The following is a 26,264-nucleotide window of genomic DNA, read 5'->3' as shown; positions in this document are numbered from 1 at the left end:
ATTAATCTTTTCAACCTACTCCTAGTCATTAGCTCTTCCAGGTCACGACAACTCGAGCAGCGTCCTATCTGAGGGCGCCCCTGGGCCATAGTACATTTTTAGTACTCACTCTCCCTTCATTTGATTATTCTAGTACTAGTCTGTTACTTATATATTCGTTGGATCTGCCTCGAGCATCGGGATACCAGGGACCAGGGCGACTCGGTCGTTGGCTGCAGGTAGCGTTGACCAGAGGACTTCTGATGACTTTGTCAACATAGAAGTCATCTCAGCACAATCCCCTCCGGGACATCGCGACTCAGTCAACATTACATCCACCTCACCTCGCGGTCCATCTGACTCAGTTGCCGGGCAGGATCATTATTATTATTATTATTATTATTATAGGTATTTTTTGTATTTTTAGTAATTTTCACCTTTTTGGTATTTAAGGTATTTTAGGATTTTTTTTTTTGGTATTTAGGTTTTTTTAGTAATTTCTGTCTTTTTATATATATTTTTTATTTTGAATCCATTAGGGATTTTATAATTAGGAGTCTTTTTCAATTTTTATTAGGATCCCTTTCCATTCTGTACAAGTTAGGAAATTGGAGTCTATATATTAGGATTTATTTCCTCTCTCTGGTATTAAGGTTTGAAGTCTATATAAACATTTGTATAGTTGTTTGAGTATTTAATCCTCCATTATTGAATAATATTCCTTTTTTTTTTTGATAAAACCTTAAGGACGGTGTAATCTCTTTTTGTCTTCTCCTCAAACCCCCTTTTCATCAAGCCCACAAGATAATCGATATCCTGTCCGACATCAGTTGATATCAAAATTGGCAGGTTTTGATTTGAGGAAGTCGAGCATCATATCCAATGGAAGTTCGTCGTGGTGGTGCTCGTGGTCATGCGAGGTAGGTTCCGGCTGAGGAAGCCTCGCAACGTGGTCGTAGCACCCAAAACGTGATGAGGATTTATAGAGGGAAGTTGTAGATTTAATTTGGTATAATTTACAGAGGTAAGTCACAGATTTATCCCATCGCCTAATATAAATTGTGTGAATTCGTGAAGATCGTCATACACTGGTTGAGAGGATCAACAAGGAGATCTTAGACTTCGAGTTGATCTTAGACTTTGAGTTAATCTATCCAAATTTTATGGTACGTCGCAGACAGAGAATGTTATTGATTGGATCAACAAAATTGAGCGGTTCTTCTACTATAAGCAAGTACCAGATCAGATGAAGGTGAGGTTGATTGCCATCTGACTCAAGGATCAAGTTTTGGTGTGGTGAGAGCACTTATGTCACTTACGAGACAAACAAGGTAAAACCAAGATCAAAGATTGGGAGAAGATGAAGAAAAAAATTAAATATCACTTTATTCCATTTGGGTACACACAAACGAAGTTCCAAGGACAATTAGGTTTCGCCACAGAGGACGATAGCTTCGACGCCCAAGATGACCTTGACAGATTCGAAGATGATTTGGAGGAAGAAGTTGATGATGTATTTTATGGTAATGATCTTGAGACTTTTAGTGATTGTCAGAGTTTATTGATTTCTAAGGATTCACTGGTAGAACAAGATAAATCTAATCGTGGCAAGATTCCGGACGGCCAGATTATGACCAGTTCTACTTTCCCAATCGTCCGATCGTAGGAGGTAGCAAAGACGATGACAAGATCGAAATACTCGATGACCCAATCTATGATGACGATGAGATGGATGAAGTTGTCGAAAAAATTGGTGACGGTGTGTTGCAGGTTTCAAGTATTGATAATTCTCTCGACGAAGGCGCCATTGATAGAAAAGTTGAAGAGGAAGAACCTTTATCCTTGGGTTCTATTCAAGTCAAGGAGGCTGTTGAGAATGCCGTCATTGCCTTCCAGCAGATGGTGAAGGAGGGGGCTGCTGGTGAGGCGATCACCAATGGATCCTTGGGTTCAGCGAAGGATGACCTCTTGGCTATCATGCCCGAGTGGTTCTTTGAGATCAGCCCTATGTTGCCAGGAGAAGCTCATTTCTTAAAAGAGGAAAAGGTTCACATAAGCATTGTGGTCATTGGCCACGTTGACTCTGGAAAATTGACCACAACTGGTCATCTTATTTACAAGCTTGGGGGTATTGATAAGCGTGAGATTGAAAGGTTTGAGGAAGAAGCAGCTTAGATGAATAAAAGGTCTTTCAAATATGCTTGGGTTCTCGACAAGCTTAAGGCTGAGCGGGAGCGTGGTATCACCATTGATATTGCTCTTTGGATGTTTTATACCACGAAGTACTACTGCATTATTATTGATGCACCCAACATCGTGACTTCATTAAGAACATGATCACGGGAACGTCTCAGGTAGAATGTGCTCTTCTCATTATTGATTCTACCACTGGTATTTTTGAGGCAGGCATTTCAAAGGATGGGCAGACACGAGAACATATGCCCTTCTTGCTCTCACCTTTGGTGTAAAACAGATGATTTGTTGCTGCAACAAGATGGATGCCACCACCCCAAATTACTCAACGGCACGATATGATGAAATCAACAAGGAGGTGTCCTCTTCCCTCAAGAAAGTTGGTTACAACCCTGACAAGATTCCTTTTGTTCTCATTTCTGGTTTTGAATGTGATAACATGATTGAGAGGTCTACCAACCTGGATTGGTACAAGGGTCCGGCCCTTCTTGAGGCCCTTGACTTGATTCATGAGCCAAAGAGACCCACTGACAAGCCCCTTCGCCTGTCTCTTCAGGATGTCTACAAGATTGGAAATATTGGAACTGTCCCTGTTGGGAGATTTGAGACTGGCCGTGTGCTTAACTAGGCATGGTTGTCACTTTTGGCCCTAGCGGTCTGATCACTGAGGTCAAGTCAGTGGAGATGCATCACGACGCACTGCAAGAGGTTCTTCCTGGTGACAATGTTGGGTTCAATGTTAAGAATGTCGCGGTCAAAGATCTCAAGCGTGGCTTTGTTGCTTCCAACTCCAAGGATGAACCTGTACCGGAGGCAGCTAATTCTACATCTTAGGTTATATATCATTATGATCCACCTTGGTCAGGCAGCTAATTCTACATCTTAGGTTATATATCATTATGATCCACCTTGGTCAGATTGGCAACAGGATTAAATAGCTCGAGTTCGGTTCGAGCTTGGCGTGAAAAAAACTCGTTTAAAAATTAAACGAGCTTGGTTCAAGCTCATTTAAGATAATTAGCTATAATGATTAATAATATATTATTATATTTATTTTTTATGTTATATATATATATATATATATATTTACAATCCTGTTACCCTGTGGGACTTCGAAAATGTGCCTGTGCGCGACTCCTGTGCTGGCGCTGTAGACATGGATTTCATTTGTTTCTTTTATATAGATTTTGCTTTTTCACAGAACACATGAAGCTCTCTTCGGCAAACCAAAGGGACGAAGCATGAAGCTCTCTTCGGCAAAACAAAGGGACGAAGCTAGGGCACGCCGTCCTCGCCGCCCACCTTCCTCGGAGCTTGGGCACGAAGCTAGATCGATCTCTCTCAGCAAACCTCCGAAGCGAAGTAGGGCACGAAGCTTCCAGATCAAGCTCTCTTCGGCAAACCAAAGGGACAAAGCTAGGGCATGCCGTCCTCGCCTACGCGGAGCTAGGGCACGAAGATAGTGCGATCTCTTTCGACAAACCTCCGACGCGGAGCTAGGGCACGAAGCTAGGGCGATCTCTCTCGACAAACTTCCGATGTGGAGCTAGGGCATGAAGCTAGGGCGATCTCTCTCGGCAAACCTCCAACGCGAAGCTAGGGCACGAAGCTTCCATCTCGTGCCCCTCACCGCCTCGCGCGACCACCAACCCCTCTCTGTAAGGCTAAATGATCTTTGTTCATCTCTGTTTTCTCGAATGCTTGATTTGTTTAAAAAATCTTCTAACTTGATGAGAGATTGAGAAAGGTAGGTTGTTGTCCCAGATATCCTTGTCCTGTTTTTTCTTGGAGTACCTTTGCCTTTTCATGATTTTCCACTTGACTATGGTATAGTCATTTGACCAAATGCACATAGAAGTGGAAAAAAAGCAAGTACTACGATACCCTTCTGTAGCTGAAGCTAGCAGTAGTAATTCGGTCTTCAATAGGTGCTTTGCATATTGAGCAGCTATCACGACACGAGTTTGAAAATCCGGTAGGGAAAACATAATGGTAGAATCAAAGCAGCTGGAAGAAAGAAAATTAACAGTTGAAACCTAGCATGCAATTTATAACTATCTGAATAGCATGTTTAGACAATTATAAAAATATGAATGATGGCTAGATTGCAAATCCTGGCACCTTGTAAGAGCAGGATCTAGATCTTGTCTTCTATTTGTTGCAGCTATAATAAGCACTAGTGTTTCCAAGAAAATCAACATGGATCTTTGTATATAATTACATTTTTCTAATGGCACTAGTCTTTTTAATTTGTTGTGTATAATTTAACCATTAATAAGTTGGTCACAATATACTGCTTTAATTTGATCAGCTAAAACATACAATACAATGACCATATGTTAGAGTTGCAATATTTATAGTTTATTTACATGAACAAATTATAACCTCTTTATTAATTTATTTTTATCTTCAAAAAAATGAAGTTTTATAAATACGGTTCCTTAGTCAAATGAAGTGTTATGAATAAAATTTAGTTAATAATAGAGAAATGTTAAATTGAAACTAACACCATGCAACTATTCCAATTATAGGAGTTGAGATGTTGGGAATTCAATTGTATAAGGTGGGAAAGGTTATGTTTTGTCTATCAGTTGCATCAATATTATACCAATCAGTTATTTATGAAATTCCTCTACAATTGACATGTCTCATTTGGATTTCAACATTTTTTTGATAACTTATATTCTTTTGGTTCTACGTTTTACAAGAAACTTGCAAAACTTCGACTCTTTATATCCAATCCATGGTAATCATTTCATTTAAGTTCTAATATATTGTCTTTATAAGATTCTAAATGTTGTTTTAAATGTAGGGAAAAACATAAATTGTATTTGTTGGACGTGAATTGAGAATTTATGAAACGTGGGTAGAAGCTTCTGATCTTGTTATTCGCTTTAAGTGTGCCATATACAAATCTTTCAAAAGTAGAGAGGAGGCAGAAAAAGCTTTTGAGGCATACATAGATAAAAAATCTGCACCAACTTCCTTTGCACCAAGTCGAAATGAAATATCATGTGCAACTTCAAGTTCAAATTTAGAGAGAAAACTTTCAAAAACTGAAAAAATTATTAAGTTGAAAGATGCATTGAAAGAGCTAAAACATTAGTTGGATTCTCTTATGATCAGTGATGATAATGATGATGATTAGGCATGTTGTTTCAAGTTGTTATATGAGTCGAATTTCAAATAATAATTTTATTTTGAGTAGTTGCAAGTGTTGTATTGAAATTAAAATGATACTTCAAGCTAAATTGTTTTCATGATGTGGTTTGTTGCTATGGTAGAGTTGCTATGCACCTTGAGAGTTAATGATTTGCATCAAAATATTGTTAATACTAATAGTTTAAGTGTACTGTCTGTATGTCTGCTTGATGGTTATAATGATCTCTTGCAATTGGAAATATTATCTGGAACTGATCTCTAAGATGTATGTTGTATAAGAAAATTGTCTATTTAAGAGACATGTATTTGAAATGGTTCTCTATTCCTCATTATGAGAAGATGATGTAATAGCGTTGCAACAGATGAGAAATCCATCAATTGAAGAAAGCTACATAGGGCTGGGATTGAGATAATACCTTCTATTGCATTAAAAAAAATGTATGAAAATAATGGCATAGCAAAATGAGACCAAAAAACTTATGTCTTTTGCTATTTCTCCAAACAAGATACTCAGGCGTTGTTGTGAATAAATAATAAGTTGCTCTATTGTGAATTTCCCTTTTATCTTCTTAACTCTGGCAGATGAATGATGCTCTTTAATGGACTGCAATTAGTGGCTTTGTAGAGGAATGGTTGAAGATTTGTTTGCATACAAAGGAAAAGGTAAAGACCCTACATGATGCCTTGTCTCCTTGGCCAATTCGAATCGGTCGAGGAGGAAAACGGGCAGGTGGATTGGAAGACGAGGCTGCAGCGGCCACTGCATCTATTTGATAATCCATTGTTTTAAAAAACAAAAAAGCTATGTTGCACATAATAACCTTCTAATCCATTTCTAAAAGACAAAAGAGGTGATCCAAATTCATTAGTCTTCTACCAGCAAAAACAAAATACATTTTCAAGCTATAGGAACTGAAGCCCAGAAGTTTTTTGTTTTTCCAAGGATTTGTACTTCAACCAGATGTTAAGCGTTGAATATTGATGAATTCATCTTCACAGCCGAACTTGTAAAGTGAAAGAAGATTTGCTCATGTGTCGTCATCCAAATCAAAACAACAGTTCCCTGCAGAAATACTATCATCAGAAAACCTCTCACTGCACTTCATCAGAAAACCTATAGTAAACAAAGAATCTAGAGTTCCAGGATCTCCATTCGCAGGCATTATAATGCAGATGCATTTGGAGAGTTTTCAAGATGAGAGAAATAGTCACCACCTGTGGTTTGATCTGCCAATTGATGCTTTCTCAGCAAATGCCTAACTGTTTTTTTGGCAGCAAGAGTCCTTCGTTTACTTCCCCTTGCCTTTTTGATTTTCAACTTTGTGCCATCTAGAGGTTTGTCTCCAAATGCAAAATGGACTATTGGAGATAAATCAGCTGTCTTGGCTCTTGAACGTGGCTGGTGTTGAGGTGGAGTTGCAAAATTGGCATGAATTCTGTCAAAGCAATCTTGTGCAGACTTTTCTACTACCTGTGGATACACAAAATTATATGGCATTGGGTATGGTGCACTATAATTCTAGCAAGGGAATCACAATATAGACCATGAATCATCACCATAGTATGTCACATTCTATCCTCTAGTGTTAGCCTTTGGATCACCTCGAATGACAGCCTTTGGATGTTGAACTATAACATGAAAATAAGATATAAGAAAGTGAAGAAGCATAACAAAGCAACAGATATGCTTCGAGACATGGACAAAGCAGAGACGAACAAAAATATGTGTTTGGAAGAGAAAATGAATCATACCTGCCAGCACAACATTGTCATTGTTAATTAGTGACAAATTCAGCTGCTATAGATCTCAAAAACTTTTAATCAATGTAATTCATACCTACCAGCACAGTAGTCCGCACAATGCATTTTCTAAGTCCCGCAGGGTACAGATAGAGTTACCTTTTGCTGTTAATCTACTAGTCTCAAAATAAATTTGCAAAGACTAACAACAGATGGAGCAATTTTTGATGAAATTTACAGTGACAAATTAAAATAGCAACACCCAATTTTCATACAGTCGACACCCAATCCCTTCTTCTATGAAAGGATTCAACTTGGTCAACATTGCGCCATTTGAGGTGAGAACAATTACAGAAATGAGACGTTTGAAGCTTGTTTAAACAGATACAGAAATGCTTAAAGAGTTCATAATAGCCTACTCAAATGTGAAAAATATGATGCTTGTTTAAATAGATACAAAAATGATTAAAGAGTTCAAAATAGCCTGCTCAAATGTTTTTGTTTCTGCATCACCAACTGAAGCTTGTTTCTGTTTCTGCATCAATCAATCAACCATTAATTTCTATTTATGCATCGCCCACTCAAGCAAGAGGAAAAACATAAGCTAAATAATGTCAAATATTTAATCCTTGTAAAAAAAATCATGGACAAACCAATTGTACCAATTGTAGATGATGCCTACCTGCCTTCGGTCAAATAATGCTGCTAGATCAAATGCATTGAGATTTAGAGGACCCACCTGCTTGCAAGAGAGAACCCCAAGGAAGAGCTTCACAATATTTTCATGGACAACTTTAACCAATTTATTTCTACCATCAAAAAATGATACTGAATAAACATAATATTACCCCATTGAATTATTTGCTAACGAATATTGTTAGAACCTATAATAATAAAGACAATTATTAATTTTAATATCTCAATCAATCAACCACTAACTTTAAATTAAACTTTTATAGTACTTGCCTGCTATAGATGCCAATTCTTCTTCATATGTGTCATCATCGCTATTATGATGATTATCCAAAGTTGATCTGACAATCAACACCATGTCAAATGTACACATTTAATAAAAGATATTGATTTGCAAATAAAATTATCATACAAATGGAGAATTAATCGACACATACCCTTGCTATAAAATGGGAAAATTGCTCTTGTCATGTGACACACCTCGATGCCACATCCACGACATAACCGGGACTTTGAGGTTGACTTCTCCTTTGATGATTTCAATATCTTCCCACATCCCTTTGCTCTTACTAAAGAAGAATCAATAATATTAGGAGACTCATCCATAGATTTCTTCCTTTGATCTTTATTGTCATATGTTTTACTAATGTTCATCTCTTGAATTTTATTGTAAATACAATCCAATTGCTCATCCAAGAAGTTTGTCCCCTCATCAGTCAAAGATGCATCATCAATTAATACTGAAGCTTTATAAGATAACCTTGAGTGCCTTGACATCAAAACCCTATCTGGATCATCAATAAAATTTTGCACCCCCAAAGCATATATTGCTCCAACCTTTGCATCTCGTGTTCATCGTTTGAGTATATACTTATCAGGCAAATGAAACACTTGGTTGATACAAAAAAAAACTAACATATGCCTGCATAGAATGCCATCAAACTCAAATTTCCTATAGCTACAGGATATGTTATCCCTCTGTTTGTCATGCGTGAGCACCCTTGGTTTAGAGGAAGAACAACTTTGAAAATTCATCACATGATAAACCACTGGGTCAACTCCCATAGATACTTGTTGCATATAATAACCATGACTCTCACTCATTTCACTTTGAAACTCCACCCATTTCTTTTTTGTATACAACTTAACCATTTGAGTTTCCATTGACCAGTTTGTCTTAATCCTAGGATGTTCATTCATATCAATATGATCTGCAACTAACTCATTGTGTCTTTGATGTCTCAGTGCCCTATTGAAATGGGTGATAAAGTCCATCGAGTTTTTATTTGAGACATCTCTTGAAAAATACATGGGAGCCTTCAAATCTCTGACTACTTGACATTCCAGTACAAAATACATGGCTAAAATAAGCTGGCACCCACTTATGTTGCAATTCATACATCAACGATAATCAATCATTTCTCTCAAAGTTAGCACACTTGATAACCTCTTCCCATGAATTCTCAAATTCATCAAGTGTTGTAGAATTTCTAATAACATTATTTATACTTTGATAGTAGTCATGAAAAGTCAAAGGATGCAATTTTTCTGGAAATTTGTTTAGTTTGTGCCACAAACAATATCGATTCACTGTTTGAGGGAAAACTTGGGCAATGACTTTTGTCATAGTAGGATCCTGATCAGTGATAATCACATTTGGTGCACCTTTAGACATGACTTCTATGAACTTGTTAAGCAGCCACACAAAAGATTCAGTTTTCTCATCACTTATAAAGCCACAACCAAAAATAATTGTCTGGTGATGATAATTCACTCCTACAAATGGTGCAAAAATCAACCCATATTTGTTGGTGTTATATGGTGTATCAAATACAACCACATCACCGAATACACTATATGCCGTTCTTGATACATGATCATCCCAAAAACATCTACTGAATCTGTTATCTGAATCAATCTAGTATTCAAAGAAAAAAGTTGGATTTTTCTCTTTTTTAGATGCAAATAGCTCGATTAGTGTTTCAACATCGATACCCTTTTGTTCATCCCTTAGCTCTTTCTCAAAATTTCTAATATCTCTTTCTATGCAACCTACTTGCCGGGCCCTCCATATTCTATCTCTAATAATCACATTTGTTGGCAAGTTGGCACATTGGCCTCTGAAAACCGTTGAGTCAATGCTTTTTTTGCTGCTGAAACATTACGATGTGAGCGTAGAAAAAGCACCTTTAAGGGCGTCGATAGTGGATGATTAGGACCTTCGGTGAAATTAGTGACAACCCACGCAAATTCAGTTTGTTTCTTGACAAGTGAAATCTTTGACTTACAACCAGTTCTAACTTCACCACGTGTTCTTTCCCTTGTCCGTTGATCACCCTTTGTTTGTTTATTCCGTTGATCATCCGTATGCTCTTCTTTAAAGCTTACAAATATTTTCCACGCAGCCTCATTTGTTATCTTATTTTTCTTGCTACTATTTATCCTTGCACTAAATCCGGATTCACATGCATATTGGTTATAAAATGAAAATGCCTCATCTATTGATGAGAATTCCATCCCATATTTTTGCTTTCGATCATCTGCAACTTGAGGAATGTATAACTGATCTTCACCATGATTTTCACCCATTGCTAAGAAATTTTAGATATAGATGAAATGAAATTCTTCATATCATTATCAAATAGCCAGAAAAAACATTGTACGAGTGATACTTCAAGCTCATGCATGCAACCCGAACAAAAACACAAAGGTAACAATAAGACATCCAAAAAAATAGAACACTCTGATGTGCATTTTTTTTTAACGAATACAAATTGATATAAGGACTGTTATTAAGGAAAAAGAAAGGTTATAAAAATGCACATTTCCCCAATTATAAGTTGCTAAAAATCTCAATTGAATCCTTAACCAAAATCAGTTGTTAACCACCGGATTGCCCAAACTCATCCTGAATCTTACTATTAATTATCTGCCATGGTGATTAGCTATCAAGTTGATAAGTATAGTTGTTAATATTAAGCTTTGTAAGATTTTTAGGAATGGGTAAGAAGAATGGATCTTCTAAAGTCGCATGAAAATAGAAACAGTATGATCCTTTAGATACATGTCAGGAAAAACAAATTGCAAATAGAAATGAGGTATAGGAGTCTCACAGAGAGGGGCGAAACTAGGGCTAGAAGTCGGTAGAAAACCCTATATGCCTGGGGAGGAGACGATGATGAGCAAAGGCAATAGGAACAATGAAGGAGAAACTTTGCTGCCCAACCCTCGCTACCCTAGCTTCGCTGACAAGCTTCCCCATTGAGGGAAGAGGACACCACACAACGAGGGAAAGCTTCGCTGTGAGAGCATGCGGCGAGGGTCGCAGCGAGGATGCTGAGCACAGAGAGCATCGCTGTGAGAGGATGCTGAGCACAGAGAGCGTCGCGAAGCTTCGCTGCCGAGAGAACTTGACGCGGTGAGGACGACGTCAGGGCGATGAGTTTGGCTCTGCCCTAGCTTCGTTTCGAAGTTTTAAGTAAATCCAATATTATCTTCTGTGAAGTGGAAAGTCAAAGAATCCATGTCTGCAGCGCTAGCACATGAGTCGCGCACAGGAACATTTTTGAAGTCCTATATATATATATATTTATATATATATATATATTAACCTAACGGTGATGTTGGATTCGTCAAGGATTATGCTGCAGCTGTGAGAGAATACGAGAAGTATTTAAGTGACGTGAAGATGGATAAGAACAATGTTCCACGATGTCGTGCTCATCGAGGAATCGACAAATTAACGAAAGTTCTCAAAGTCCTACAACTACTAGTAGATTTTGCTGATTTAGTGATGACCTTGCTTCTAGGCTACCAACATATACTACTCTAAACTCAAGGATGAATTCTTTTAACCCAGGATGACTCATGCAGGCAGGGACGGAGCTAGACATCTTATCGGGAGGGGGCGGAGTCAACTACATACTAACCCCCTCTTTAAAAAAAAAAAAAATAGAAGGGGGGGAGTCAACTAAGTACTAAACCCCCCTTCTAAATAAAATTTGTGTGTGTGTGTGGGGGGGGGGGGGGCACCACTCCCCTCCACCTTCCACAATGTCGTGCTCATCGACGAAAGTTCTCAAAGTCCAACAGGTACTAGTAGATTTTGTTGTTTTAGTGATGACCTTCCTCCTAGGCTACCATCGTATACTACTGTAAACTCGAGGATGGATTCCTTAAGATGCTAAACCCCTCTACTAAACAAAATTTGGAAAGGGTCACCACCCCCACGCCCCGTCCCTACATGTAGGAGGATCCATAGATTTTTATTATTATTTTGATATTTTAGTAATTTTTCACCTTTTTATTATTTAAGGTATTCATAGTATTTTAGAATTTATTTCCTTTCTTTGGTATTAACGTCCGGAGTTCATATAAATATGTGCATAGTTATTTGAGGAATTATATTTCTTTTTTTTTTCAGAAAAGCCTTAAGGACGGTATAATCTCTTCTTGCATTCTCCTCCTCAAACTCTCATTCTCATTAAACTTGCAGGATAATCACTTTCCTATTGGACATCATTAAACAACACATTGTGTAGTCCAGTTTAAGTATTTGATTCGACGAGTTAACATGAGCCTTCAAACATTTCTTCATTAATGATTTATTCTTGAAAAACCTCTCTAAATTATGTAATTAATGCTTTTAAAATTTATAAATAAGATGGATGCTAAAATGGAAGTAATAATAACACAGAGGTCTACCAATATGGTGATTGCTTAGGTAGATATGTAGTTCAATTTGTACAGAGTGGTGTAACTTACATGCAAGAATAATCCTTTGAGGATGACATAAGTTATTTTAAGTGAAACCCTTCTGATAATTTGATGCTTAAATTTTATGTAATGGACTACTAAAAATAGAAAAGCTAAAGATATACATTCCCCTCCAAATAAAACACACATTTAAGTATTTATATAATACAAGGTTATCATTTTTCGCCATTAGTTCTACCTTGATGTTTATTAATTCTCATCGTCTATTCAACTATGTTCAAGTATGCCCCCCAGGCATGGCTCAACGCTAAGACGTTTAACAGATTCACAGAAGATTAGGGTTTGATACCTAGTTGGAGCATGCAACAAGGCTATTAATGCTAGACAATCTATTGTCAGAAATATTTAAAAAAATTACTAAATTAAAATTACATAAAATCAATTCTAACTTATCTGTTGAGATGACTTAAGCGGATAATCTTAGACTGCTAGCGGAGTTGGTTCTGCCAAGCTTCCAGTGGTCTGAGTTATGGAGTTGATGCGGTGCATAGTCGAATTGGGAGTTGATCACCGAGTCAGGAAGGGAATTCGTTGAGTAAGATATCGAGGCCTGCGCCCAATGTAATTTCCTTTAAACAGATTCACCCATCTCTGTGCTTCGAGGTTCTCTCGGATCGTCTGTTTCCCAGGATCCAATGGCAAAACCACACACGCAACCAAGCAATGGTAGTTTGTGGTGAACTGAGAATGCACTCGAGTGCTATCACGAGTAGTTCAGTCGAACGGATGCATGGCTGAGAAAGTTTTTGTGGGAGAACACGGGGTGAACTCGAGTCCTCTCACTCTCTCTCTTCTGCTCAAGATCTGAGCTCCTTATACAAGGGCTCAACCTTTAGCCGTAATAAATGACTGATTAATGGTTATTTATTGTCATTAATTGCTGTCAGTTTTAATTAGATTAATTAATGGTTATTTACTGTCATTAACTATTGATACTTTCAATTAAATAAATTAATGACTATTATTGCCATTAATTGTTGACAGTTGAATGAATTAATAATCATTTATTACCATTAATTGTCGATATTTTCAATTGAATTGAATTAATTAAAATTAATTCATTCGTTTCACCTGAGCAACAAAAAAATATGGCAAAACATTAGTTTATTCACTTGGGCAAATCTTGTCTTGACTGGTCTGACATTCGACATACGTTGGTCATGCTTGCACACAAGTCAACCTTAGTTCAGTACAATCTGGGCTCTTGATTTGCACCCACCCCTACACACCCATAAGTGAGAAAGTCTCTCCCCATGCATATGTTTACAACATCAATGCATGTGCCATAATTTAAACTAACAATAAAGCCAAGACTTCTAATGTGGGACTAAAAATCCATGTGCAATAGAGTCTCTTCGTCTCCATCTCTTTATTCCATTCATATTCCAATAATCCCCCACATGAATGAAAAACAGGATATGTGATAGCATTCAACAGTTGTGTCTAGTATTGGATAGGTAGGTTTTACTGTTTGAACCTTCCCTTGTGAAGATTTATTTGCATATTGGCTAACAGTAGACATGATGTCCTTGAACTGTTCTGCCATCTGTATAAGCATTAACAAATCTCACTCAAAACTCTTCCTGATACAACTCAGTTCTCATGAGTGTGTTCATTCTTAGCCATGAACACGCTTGGTTCTATAAGAAGCTCTAAGAATTATGCCTCCAATACTGTTCGAAATGGTCCCACTTCTTTCTCACATAAGTGATCTCTTAAGAGTATTCCATATTACTTTACTGGATCATTAAATATTGTGTGCTTAACCTCCATCCTTCACTGATCTATTGGGTTGTTCCCCCACAGTGAGTAATTTTGTCGGTACAATTAGGTTGTCCCTTTGAACCAAGTTCTTAGGATCTCAAATATGCATAGGTTGGGTTTCCTTTGCACTAACATTTCCTATCGGCATCAAGCTATCCCTCGCAATGAGCTTGTTACTAACTCTTTGTTTAACCCTTTGGTTAACAGATTTGTTAGGTTATCCTTTGATTTCACATGTTTAACAGTGATAACTCCTATTGAGAGTAGTTGTCTAATGGTATTATGTCTACAACATATATGCTTAGACTTACCATTATACAGATGGCTCTGTACCCGGCCAATTGCTGATAGATTATCACAATATATGCAAATTACCGATATTGATTTCGGCTATATCGAAATATCTTCTAAGAATTGTCATAGTCATTCAGCCTATTCACCACATTTGTTAAGAGCTAAAAACTCAGATTTCATCGTGGATATAGTTATTATAATTTGTTTAGAAGATTTCCACGAAATTGTTGCACCTCCAAGAGTGAATACATATCCACTTGTAGACTTAGAGTCTTTTATATCAGATATCCAACTCGCATCACAGTATCCTTCAATCATAGCAAGATATCTCGTATAGTGCAGTTCATATTCATGAGTATCCTCAAGTACCTCAGTACTCTTGTTATCCCTCTTTAGTGCTCAACATTGAGATTACTCGTATATCTATTCAGTTTACTTACTGCGTAGATCAAGTCTGGTCGTGTACAACTCATTAGGTACATCAGAATTCTAATCACTCAAGAGTTCTGAGAGATACGTTATTCTCAATTTTTTGATAGATGTTGACTCATATCTATCAGTGTTCATGCCAATGCAGTATCACATTTAGTGAATTTCTCAAGAATCTTGTCCATGTAATGAAACTGACTAAGAACAAGTCCTTCTGTTATTCTAAGAATTTTGATTCCTAGAATCACATCAGTTAGACCCATGTCTTTCATATTAAATCTTGAGTTCAACATATCTTTAATTAGTAAATTTGATTATTTTATCTTTACTTCCAATGATAAGTATGTCATCTGTTGGAACCCCGAGGTGTTTTGATGTGATCAAACAAGTTAAGTTAGGTCCTGCGTTGTTTAACCCTTGTGTCTAAGTGTACAGGAACTTAGGAACACAGGAAGTCGAGCGGAAGACGCGGCTAGCGAGAAGGACGGCACGAGAGAGAGCCGACGGGCTCGGTGCGTCTGAGGGACGAGGTGTCCGCGGAAGAGTACACCGGTGGACGAGAAGAACGTGCGCGGCGTTCGAGGGACGAGAAACCGGGAAGGAAGGCTGCTCGAGGAGAAGGCCGGAACATGGGTTCGGGTGAGCCCTATTCCGGATGGCCGAGATCACCCAAGTTAGTGGAGCCGGAATAGAAGACCCGGACCGAGACGAGCTGAACCGAAGCGGAGCGACCAGACGGAAAAAGTCAACCAGAGTTGACTTTTGGGGTCCGGGGCGCCCGGAACCATCCGGGGCGCCCGGACCCCTCCGGGGCGCCCGGAATGATGTTTTTGACCAGATCGAGTCAAACTCGATCTAAACGTTGGGGGATAAAGTTTTATCCCCCCAGGGCGCTCGGAACCCTTCCAGGCGCCCCGACCAAAGCTATAAATATAGCCTTGGTCCAGAAGCAAATCAATTAATCAGAACGACGAACTTGTAATCAACTTCTGTGTGCTTTACTTTTCTTCTTGTACGTTCAACGCTGTAAGAGGCTACTCCGCCTAGAGGAGAATCAGATAGTGTGCTTACATTCCTTGGATTAGCAATCCCCTGATTGCAAACCAAGTAATTCCTCTGTGTCTATTTTTCTGTTTTAATTAGTCTCTGCTTTTTAATTACAAGTTCTTTTAAGTTAGTTGAATATCCGAGAAGGGTTTTGGTTTTATTTTGTAGGGCAATTCACCCCTCCCCTCTTGCCGGCCTCCAAAGGGACCTACAAGTGGTATCAGAGCGAGGACGCTTCAGGAGGACTAACCGCCGATCGAAGCAAGAAAGATGGCCGGACCAAGCATCGTTCCACCAAAATTCGAGGGGAACTTCACAGACTGGAAGCGTCGTATGGAGGTATTTCTAAAAACCGAGATTGAAATTTATTTTATTATGAAATACGGTTTTGTAGCTCCAACAAATCAGAACGGTGAAGAAAAAGAAGAAAGCAATTGGACAAAAAAAGAGCAGAATGAGTTCGTAGCAAACAGCCGTGCGGAACATCACCTGCTAAGCGTATTACCGCCTCAGGAAGTAAACCGCATCGGAAGCTACTCATCAGCTAAAGAACTTTGGAAGAAGTTTCTAGAACTCCACAAAGGCACATCCGAAGTGAACATCCGCTTGGAGAAAGGTGAGAAAGTAGCCGGTCTACATGCAAAGGTAAAAGAACTAGTTACTGGTCTCGAGAACCTCGGTGAAAAGGTAACAAATCGGGACGCCTTACGCTACGCACTCAACGCCTTTCCCAGAACTCCAGAGTGGACGTCAATCATCGACGCCTACTACATCTCAAAGGACCTGGAGGTAAGTACATTAGAGGAATGTTTTTCTACTCTTGAATTACACGAAACTAGATGTGCAGGAACGACAAAGGATACAACCCAGACTATAGCGCTGAACACAACTCAGAAGGATGAACTCGAGTCAGACTCCGAAGACGATCAAGAAGCGCACATGGTAAGAAATTTTAAAAAATTCTTTAGGTCTAATAAATTTAAAATGCAGAATAAAAAGAATCAAAAAGGAGGAAGAAAGGTGCGATGCTACCAGTGTCAGAAGGAGGGACACATAAGAGAAGACTGCCCAGAACTCAAAAAGGACAAAAGGAAGTCTCCCAAGAAACACAACCTAAAAGCAACTTGGGATGACACTTCTTCATCTGAATCAGAAGCTCAAGAATACGCCGGGATAGCACTGATGGCAAGCCACGATGGACAAAGTATATCAGAATCGAGCAACGATGAAGAGGGAGCGACCTCGGATGAAGGCAGCGAAGCAGGGGGAGATTCAGGCTTTAAGTCTGACATGGTAAGTGAGGTATGCCTCTTACCCCTGATCAACTTACTCCGGCATTAAGGCAATGACTAAATCCATGTATAAATTAGAAAAAGAAAATGCCAAATTAAAAAATGAAATTTTGGAAACAAAAGGAATTTTAGCAAAATCATGTCTAATAGAGGATTTTGATAAATTGAAAATTCACAATGAAAAACTAAAAGAAGAAATAGAAAGATTGAAAAAATATAAAAGTTCAAATATTTCTACTTTTAGAAATTATAGAGGTTTAAATTGGTATTATAGATTTCATCAAAGTCAAATTAGAAATATATCAAAAATCTATGTACCTAGGAAATACTTGGTTAACCCTGTAGGTAGGAACCTCTACTGGGTTCCAAAAACCTGTTTAATTTAACTTAGCATTTTCAGCAAGAAAATTAAACGACTAATTTCATTATGAGGCTTTGTCTAAGGAAGTGGTTGTTGCTCCAATAACCAAGAAGGCCTAGTGCCTCGCCACGACCTGGAAGCCAAGTATCGAAATGAAAAGTTTAATTGACTAACTGAAAAAGCATTAATTTAATTTACCTAATGCTTTAAAAGAGTTATTCAATTGATATAATTTATAATAATTTTTTTTAATTAAATTTTTTTTTATTGACTTAGAAAATTTCTGAAAATTATTGACTTAGAAATTTTCTGAAAATTGACTTAGAAATTCTTTTTGGAAATCGACTTAAATCTTTTATAAAAATTCAAGTTAAAATTTTTTGAATATTGACTTAGAATTTTTTTTACTAAATATTCTCTTTTGAAACATTGCCTTAGAAAGTTTTTATGAAAATTCACTTAAATTTTTTTTTTTACCTTAGACTTGTTTAAAGAACCCCTATTTTTAATGTGATCAAAGGGGGAGAAGAATGTTAAGTCTAGTCTAGGGGGAGGTATATAAACTTTTTTATGAAATATCTTTGGACTTAATTGTTTTTATTACATCTGTTTTTCCCTAGCTTAACTTGGGTTGCTCACATCAAAAAGGGGGAGATTGTTGGAACCCCGAGGTGTTTTGATGTGATCAAACAAGTTAAGTTAGGTCCTGCGCTGTTTAACCCTTGTGTCTAAGTGTGCAGGAACTTAGGAACACAGGAAGTCGAGCGGAAGACGCAGCTAGCGAGAAGGACGGCACGGGAGAGAGCCGACGGGCTCGGTGCGTCTGAGGGATGAGGTGTCCGCGGAAGAGTACACCGGTGGACGAGAAGAACGTGCGCGGCGTTCGAGGGACGAGAAACCGGGAAGGAAGGCTGCTCGAATAGAAGGCCGGAACATGGGTTCGGGTGAGCCCTATTCCGGATGGCCGAGATCACCCAAGCTAGTGGAGCCGGAACAGAAGATCCGGACCGAGACGAGCTGAACCGAAGTGGAGCGACCAGACGGAAAAAGTCAACCAGAGTTGACTTTTGGGGTCCGGGGCGCCCGGAACCATCCGGGGCACCCGGAATGATGTTTTTGACCAGATCGAGTCAAACTCGATCTGAACGTTGGGGGATAAAGTTTTATCCCCCCAGGGCGTCCGGAACCCTTCCAGGCGCCCCGACCAAGGCTATAAATATAGCCTTGGTCCAGAAGCAAATCAATTAATCAGAATGACGAACTTGTAATCAACTTCTGTGTGCTTTACTTTTCTTCTTGTACGTTCAACGCTGTAAGAGGCTACTCCGCCCAGAGGAGAATCAGATAGTGCGCTTACATTCCTTGGATTAGCAATCCCCTGATTGCAAACCAAGTAATTCCTCTGTGTCTATTTTTCTGTTTTAATTAGTCTCTGCTTTTTAATTACAAGTTCTTTTAAGTTAGTTGAATATCCGAGAAGGGTTTTGGTTTTATTTTGTAGGGCAATTCACCCCTCCCCTCTTGCCGGCCTCCAAAGGGACCTACATCATCTACATATAGGCACAAGATGATGTAGTCATTCTCTATAGCCTTCATTAGACACATTTATCACATTCATTAATTTTGAATCCATATTCCTTCATGGCATTATCAAATTTTTTATGTCACTGCTTTGGTGCTTGTTTGAATCCATATAATGACTTTGCCAATCTATAAATATTATTTTTCTATCTTGGTACAAAAAATCTCTTAGGTTACTCCATGTAGATTTCCTCTTCTAAATCTCCATTTAGAAAGACTATCTTTACATCCATCTAATCTATTTTGAGATTTCATAGAGCGGTTATAGCTAACAATATTTTTTTGGAAGTTATTCTCGATACCGGAGAATATGTATCAAAGTAATCAAGGTCTTCTTGTTATCGGTATCCTTTCATTACCAATATGACCTTGTACTTATCAATTGTGTCATCTGACATTATTTTCTTCTTGAAGATCCACTTACGACCTAGTGGTTACTTCCCAAAGATCCACAAGTTCTCAAGTTTCATTTTGCAAGATAGATTTTATCTCATATGCAATTGCCTCTCTCTAGTGAGGTCCATAGAAGAGCTTGCTTCTTCTGAGTAATTTCAGAGCTCATTTTCCAACATAAAAGTGATAATAATCCATTAGATTTTTCTACCGAGCTATTTTGCTCCATCTAAGCTCAACCTCGACTAGTTCCTCATCATCATCTTCACCTTGTGTTTCATATGCCCGTTTTGAGGAGTTAGCTTCCTCTTGGGTCTTATACGGAAACACATGCTCATAGAATAAGACATTTCTCGATTTTATTATCTTATTCTTATGTATTTTTGGTATTTATGACTCATACACAAAAAATTGACATGCACTATTGTTATGTTCATATCTAATAAATATACAATCAATAGTCTTTGATCCTATCTTAATCTTTTTGAGATCAGACATCAAAACTTTGGCAAGATGCCCCCACATTCATAAATATTTATAGGATGATTGTCTTCCATTCCACAACTCATAAGGGCTCTTATCTATTTTCTTTCGGGAAACCTTATTTAAAAGTAATTAGTTGTTAACACAACTTCCCCCCACATGAACTCTGGCAGTCCAAAGTTCAATAGAAGAGAATTCATCATCTCCTTTAGAGTTCAATTCTTTCCCTCAGCAACTCCATTTTGCTGAGGAATATAAGGTGCTATTATTTTGTGTCTGATCCCATGTTCAGTACATAACTCAGTAAACAGTGATATATATTCACCACCTTGGTCACTTTTAACCACCTTAATATTTTTATTATAATGATTTTCAACCTCATTCTTATAGAGAGTAAATTTCTATATAGATTCATCCCTATTTTTGAGAAGATACACATAACACTATTTTATGTTATCATCTATAAAAGTGATGAAATATTTATTCTCACCACGTGTTGGTGTACCTTTGAGGTTGTACACATTGTTATGAATTAGCCCAAGTGGTTTGTTGCTTCTCTCAACATGTTGAAAGGATGATTTTGTCATTTTTGCTTTAACAAAAATCTCACACTTGTGTTTTAGGACAAGGTGGAATGTAGGCATGCTTTGTATATTTATTAATTTACGCAACACATTATAGTTAACATGTCATAGTCTACCATGTCGCAAACATGAAGACTCAAGCATATAAGTGAAAGAGCTTTCATCTTTATTTATCTTAGGCCTAATGACCATTACATTGAGTTTGAACAACTCATTATATACATAGTTCCTTCCTACAAACATTCCATTCTTTGACAATACAACACTGTCTAACTAAAAAATAATGCGAAAGCCATACTTGCTTAATAGTGATCCGGACACTAGATTCTTCCTAATCTCTAGAACATACAACATATTATTCAAAGTAAGGTTCTTGCCTGAGGTCATCTTCAACACCATTTTTCCTTGGCCTATGATGTATGAGGTTGCTGAGTTCCCCATGAACAACGTATCCTCACCTTTGGTTTCTTCAAAGTTATGGAGCAACTCCTTATTGTAGCAGATATATTTGGTGACTCTAGTATCAATCCATCATTGTCGTGGGTTCGAACTGACTAGGTTCAGTTCGGAGACAACATCATAGAGGTTGTCCATTTTTAGTCCCTCGTTCAGGTTAACCTTCTGCTTCTTCTTCAGCTTTCACTACAAGAAAAACCCTCATAGACATCAGTTTTCCACCGCTGTCTATTACAAAATCGATCGATATCTATAAAGGCGATGTAAAAAGTCTGCCATTTTAGACATCGGGTTATAACCGGTGTGTAGTATCACTTAACGACAATGGTTTTCGAATCGGTTATGAACCGGTATAGTATCACTTAACAACACCATTTCAGCAACAGTGTAAAACTGATGTAATATATGTTAATAACACTAGTTTTGGCAGCGGTATACGGCCGATGTAATATTAGTTAATGACACTGGTTTTAGAAGCGGTGGAAAACCGATGTAATATCAGTATTGTTTAACGACACAGATTCGATTTCCGAAACAGTGAAAACCCGATATTATACAAACAAGTCAATATCCATCTAACTAACACATAAATATTATTCTTACAACATAAAAAGATAATAAATATTGTACACATTAAGTCCGTATCCACAAATTACACAAATATTCTTCTTACAACATCAAAAGGTAATAGAAATTGTACACATCAAGTCAGTATCCATAAAATACACAAATATTCTTTTTATAACATCAAAAGGTAATAGATATTTAAAAAATTATATGAAGCTTACAGTTACAGGAAGCAGTGTTGCCATTTTCAGTCAACTTCTGTAAAAATCTTCTACCATTGTTGAATTTATGTTTGTAGCTGATGCCAAACGCATTTCATCAATTTCTATCGTAAGCAAGGCATCGCATACAACCCATCCAACTTGGAGAATATTTGGGCAACCTGATAGGATGTAGTTGTAATGAGCAAAAAGATCAACAATGAAAGATCAACTGCAACAGATAGGGCACTTACCTGCAACTGGGCATCGAGGATGTGGTTTCTTTGTGCTTATGTAGTGGATTACTGGTTCCTTCTCATAAATGTGCTTGCAGTCCATGCTGCTTGATGAAGAACAACAGATAGAAAGAACACAGTTTATGACTTTAATAATAATAATAACATACCTTTTGCTTGGGAAACAAAAAAAATGAAACAGACTAGTCATAAGCTTCTTCATTACTTGATAAATAAATATACATCAAGCATTGTTCAAGGAACATATACAATTGAATCAACATAATCTGTTAAAAGGTTTTTTTGAGTTGTTAGAAGGAAATATAAGTAGAAAGCTATGTAATGTTGTCTATGGCATTAACATATCTCACATTGCATTCTACAAAGCACACAAATTCATTGTTCGCAACCAATCAAATAAGGACTCATGCCAAATTGAATATGGTTCAAGAAGGAACATGATTTCCTAGGAAACCAGGCTCTGCATTTTAAGAAAGAAGTTCACTTAAAATAGTTGTTTTTAGTTAACTTGTGAACCGTTTAATATTTGTTCATTCATAAAGAAAAAAAATGGCTTTGTATATATGAAACAATCTCACTTGACCATTATGTTTTCATCTTTCATTACTAACAAACAAAAAATTAGGGAATTTTAATTTATATTGGATAAAAACATAACTACAAAACTTTGGTAAAGAGTGAAGCACTACTTTACCAGCGGATAGGATTTTGCAATTCTGTAACAGGCTTTCCTGTCAAAGGACACTTCGTATTTAATAGGTTATTCTGGGTACTGGTCATGACTATATCTTCTTGCTCCTCACCAGGCATTGGTTGACAAGCATGGTGAACATTCTGTAATAAATTATGTAATAATTTAACAATGCCACAATACTTTTCAACCAAATGCATGCTAAAATAAAATTGAAGAATACATGTTCCTCTTGGCTGCATACCCTCACATCACTAATAAAGACAATATATACATGGCTATTGAATAACAGAAACACACTAAAGAAAAGAGGATTTTTTTTCACAATTAAACATGCTTAATTCATACATAAAACTGAGAAATGACAAAAACCAAAATTCATAGACTAATTGGAAAATAGAGGAGAAAAAATTGAAAATAACTTAACCATAAATAATGAATGCAGAGGAAATGGCATAAACATATGTAAGCAAAAACTTATTATTCTAGTTAAAGTAAAAACTTATGGCAGGCATCCAATCATATGAAAATAGGCAATGCAACCATGTCGTTTTTTCATATACCAAGCTGAAAATATGATCACACACTCATAAAAGAACAGCAGGATAATAAACTTCACACATATGGTGCAACGACAAGCATTAGTTTTAGTATTTTCTTTATTCTAGGCGGAAAATATGTTCTTCAATTAAGATTTGCTTAGCTATAATAGTCTTCACATTCCCTTTTGAGATGACCCATGATTTAATTTTCTACATGGAATTGGAACCATGGACAAAATTCTTTGGCATGAGGTTGACATGGTGTTACTGAGGGCATTAACTGAGTCAACAGTGAGCTGGTAAAATATCCCATTAACTTGAGAAATTTCATTTTGTCAAGACTCTTCCATAACACACCAATAAGCTTTCTTTAAACCCTTCCAGTTTCAACTATCTAATTAATTAAAATTAAAAAGACACTTCAAGATAACTAGCCAACCAACTAGAATATTTCATCTCATAAGGAAAAGTTAAATGTCATCATTTCATCTTGTTGATGGGTATAGCACCCTCTCTGCATCTTAAATGAACTAAATCTACCGGATTTTCTTTGTTCATGTGATTTTGCTGAAAGTGTCATTTTCACAAGTAGCCTCATAGCCGCAACTTGAGCTGCATCACAACAACCACAAAAACTACTATTGACATATGAAATTGTGTTAGGGGCAAACTAGAATTGATACCACAAGTGACAGTAACTAGCATTTATCACTCAAGAGAATCATGCAAGTACTTTTTGGATTTGTTGAGTGAAGAAACTCAATCTTCTTATACCAATAAACAAACTATGAGTCATTCATGAATCATCGCCTAAACCCTAAACCATATTAGGAACTATCCAGATGGATTCAGAAATTCACAAAATCATAATTAACTTGGTCATGAATCGATTTAACAAGTAGGTAAAAAGAAAATAATCACTTAATGATCAAAGCCTTTAAGTTGTATATGTAGCGCGTCTAAGAAGCCCAACACACAAATCCTGTAGAAACAATAACAACAAAAAGATCGAGGTGAATTTATAAACAAGAAAACATGGCATATCAGTGAAAAGAATTAGCGTAGACATAAAAGAAACTTGATAGTTCAAGGAATACATAAAACCAACTTAGCAACAGGAAATAACAACACCTCAATCTAGCAAACAAAAATGATAAAATCAACTCAGGGTAGTGTTTGAGGAAATTCATCAAACACATTGCATGCATCAATCAATTAATACTTGCAATCAAGAGATCAAGAAGATGAAACTATCGAAGATGAGGAAGGACTTCAGTAGCGACTTCAGTAGCTTGTGATCATTTACCAAGAGATAAATCATTTTAGTTTAATTGTTTAATTTTTTTTCTACTTAAATTTGCATAGGCATCACAAACACTAAGGCACGTTCTATGTTTGCTACTATTCCTTGAAAACACTTGTCACTCTCACAAAAGGAGCATGAAAATAGAGTGAGCACTACAGAAGAACACAGAATTTCAAACAATAAGAAAGCCATAACTTTGCTGAGAAATTGGAAGATCAATTTCTACATACAAAATACCAAGTCTTCCAGAGTCGGCAATGAAGAGATGGCCATGAAACAGATCATATTGGCTAAGGTTAACATTCAAACCCACAGAAGGTCCCCTCTCAACAATAAGTTCGAACAAAAACGCAAAATATGCATTTAACTCCTGATCAAGCTCAAATTGGTCAAGTATGGAAGCACTGGTACTTTCATTTCGGATGAAAGACAAAAAATACTTGACATTTGTTACCCAGTTCACAAATCGATAACCATAAGGAGTACTTGTCAATTGACACTATCTTTCTTCAGGCCCTCCACATCAGGCACCTAGATACAAGAATGAATTCAGGCCAATGTTGCTTACAAGAAAAATGGAGAGAGAGAGAAGATTATTAGGACACCTCAATTTAGCATCCTGATCCGAGAGATTGTTAATAAGAAGTTTACTACTCCAACAACTCACAGGCAACGAGGTCGGATCCAGCGCCCCCAGGATCACAGCGGGATCGCCTCCCGAGTCGATGGCGAGTCAAGCCAGCTCCATGACCGACTCCGACGGCCACCAGATCATGTTGTTAGCACCTTGGCATCGACAAAGGTGCTCATTCTTGGCAGAGGAAGGAGGTGAGAAAGGGACAAGAAAACGGAAGCACGATGCGATCTCCCAGGCCTCAGAGATGGGAATAGTGGATGAATCGTCGGGGGAGCCGAGGAGGGTGAGGAGGTTCAAGGCGAAGGATCAGGGAGAGGAGGGAGGGGGAGGTTGGGAGAAGGATTTGAAGGCAAGGATGGATGGGATCTTGGGGAGGGAGATGAGGTTGAGAGAGATAGCAGGACGGCCAGCGGCGAGGGGGAAAGCGGTGGTGGCGTCGCGCGATATAGGTTTAGGTTTGGAGGGAAGAGTGAAGTGTTGACGGCGTGATATAGGTTTAGGTTTGGAGGGAAGAGTGAAGTGTTGTAAATTTTGGCTAAGTATTGGTGGGAAAATTAAATTATTTTATTTTGGTTCATTAATATCACTTTTAACCACGATTTTTTACTATCCGATTCGTAGATAGAACAAGGAAGCTATCATAGACACCGGGTTTTAAAAACTACTATTAAAATTGATGTCTATTAACGAAAAAAATACGCTCATAAACATCGGCTAAAAAAACCGATGTCTATGAGTGAAAATCTGCACTCAAAGACACAGGTTTTTGGAAAAATCGGTGTAAAATACTCAAATACATCGGGATTTGCTTAAAACCGCTGTTGTTCCACCGATGTC

At 37.6% G+C, this 26,264-nt stretch overlaps 1 protein-coding gene and 1 pseudogene across 1 annotated transcript; one reads left to right on the top strand and one right to left on the bottom strand.

Moving 5' to 3' along the window:
• The first annotated feature begins 1,707 nt into the window (after positions 1-1,707).
• LOC121993971 lies at positions 1,708-3,006 on the top strand (annotated as a pseudogene).
• Positions 3,007-22,045: 19,039 nt separating this feature from the next.
• On the bottom strand, positions 22,046-23,061 carry LOC121993969 (E3 SUMO-protein ligase MMS21-like). Its single transcript, XM_042548190.1, has 3 exons — positions 22,946-23,061; positions 22,249-22,334; positions 22,046-22,176 (listed from the first exon to the last, which is right to left on the bottom strand). The coding sequence occupies exons 1-3, from the start codon at positions 23,059-23,061 to the stop codon at positions 22,046-22,048; spliced, it is 333 nt and encodes a 110-aa protein (XP_042404124.1).
• Between the last annotated feature and the right edge of the window lie 3,203 nt (positions 23,062-26,264).

This window comes from Zingiber officinale, chromosome 6A (assembly GCF_018446385.1).
Source record: "Zingiber officinale cultivar Zhangliang chromosome 6A, Zo_v1.1, whole genome shotgun sequence".
Taxonomy (NCBI): domain Eukaryota; kingdom Viridiplantae; phylum Streptophyta; class Magnoliopsida; order Zingiberales; family Zingiberaceae; genus Zingiber; species Zingiber officinale.
Note: the sequence above shows the minus strand (reverse complement) of the source record. Positions and strands in the feature narration are given on the sequence as shown.

Coding starts and splice junctions, on each gene's coding strand:
- LOC121993969 (XM_042548190.1), bottom strand. CDS start 23,061: ATGCCTGGTGAGGAGCAAGAAGATATAGTCATGACCAGTACCCAGAAT. Junction 22,335..22,945: donor TTGCAAAATCCTATCCGCTG/GTAAAGTAGTGC, acceptor TTCATCAAGCAG/CATGGACTGCAAGCACATTT. Junction 22,177..22,248: donor TCCTCGATGCCCAGTTGCAG/GTAAGTGCCCTA, acceptor ACATCCTATCAG/GTTGCCCAAATATTCTCCAA.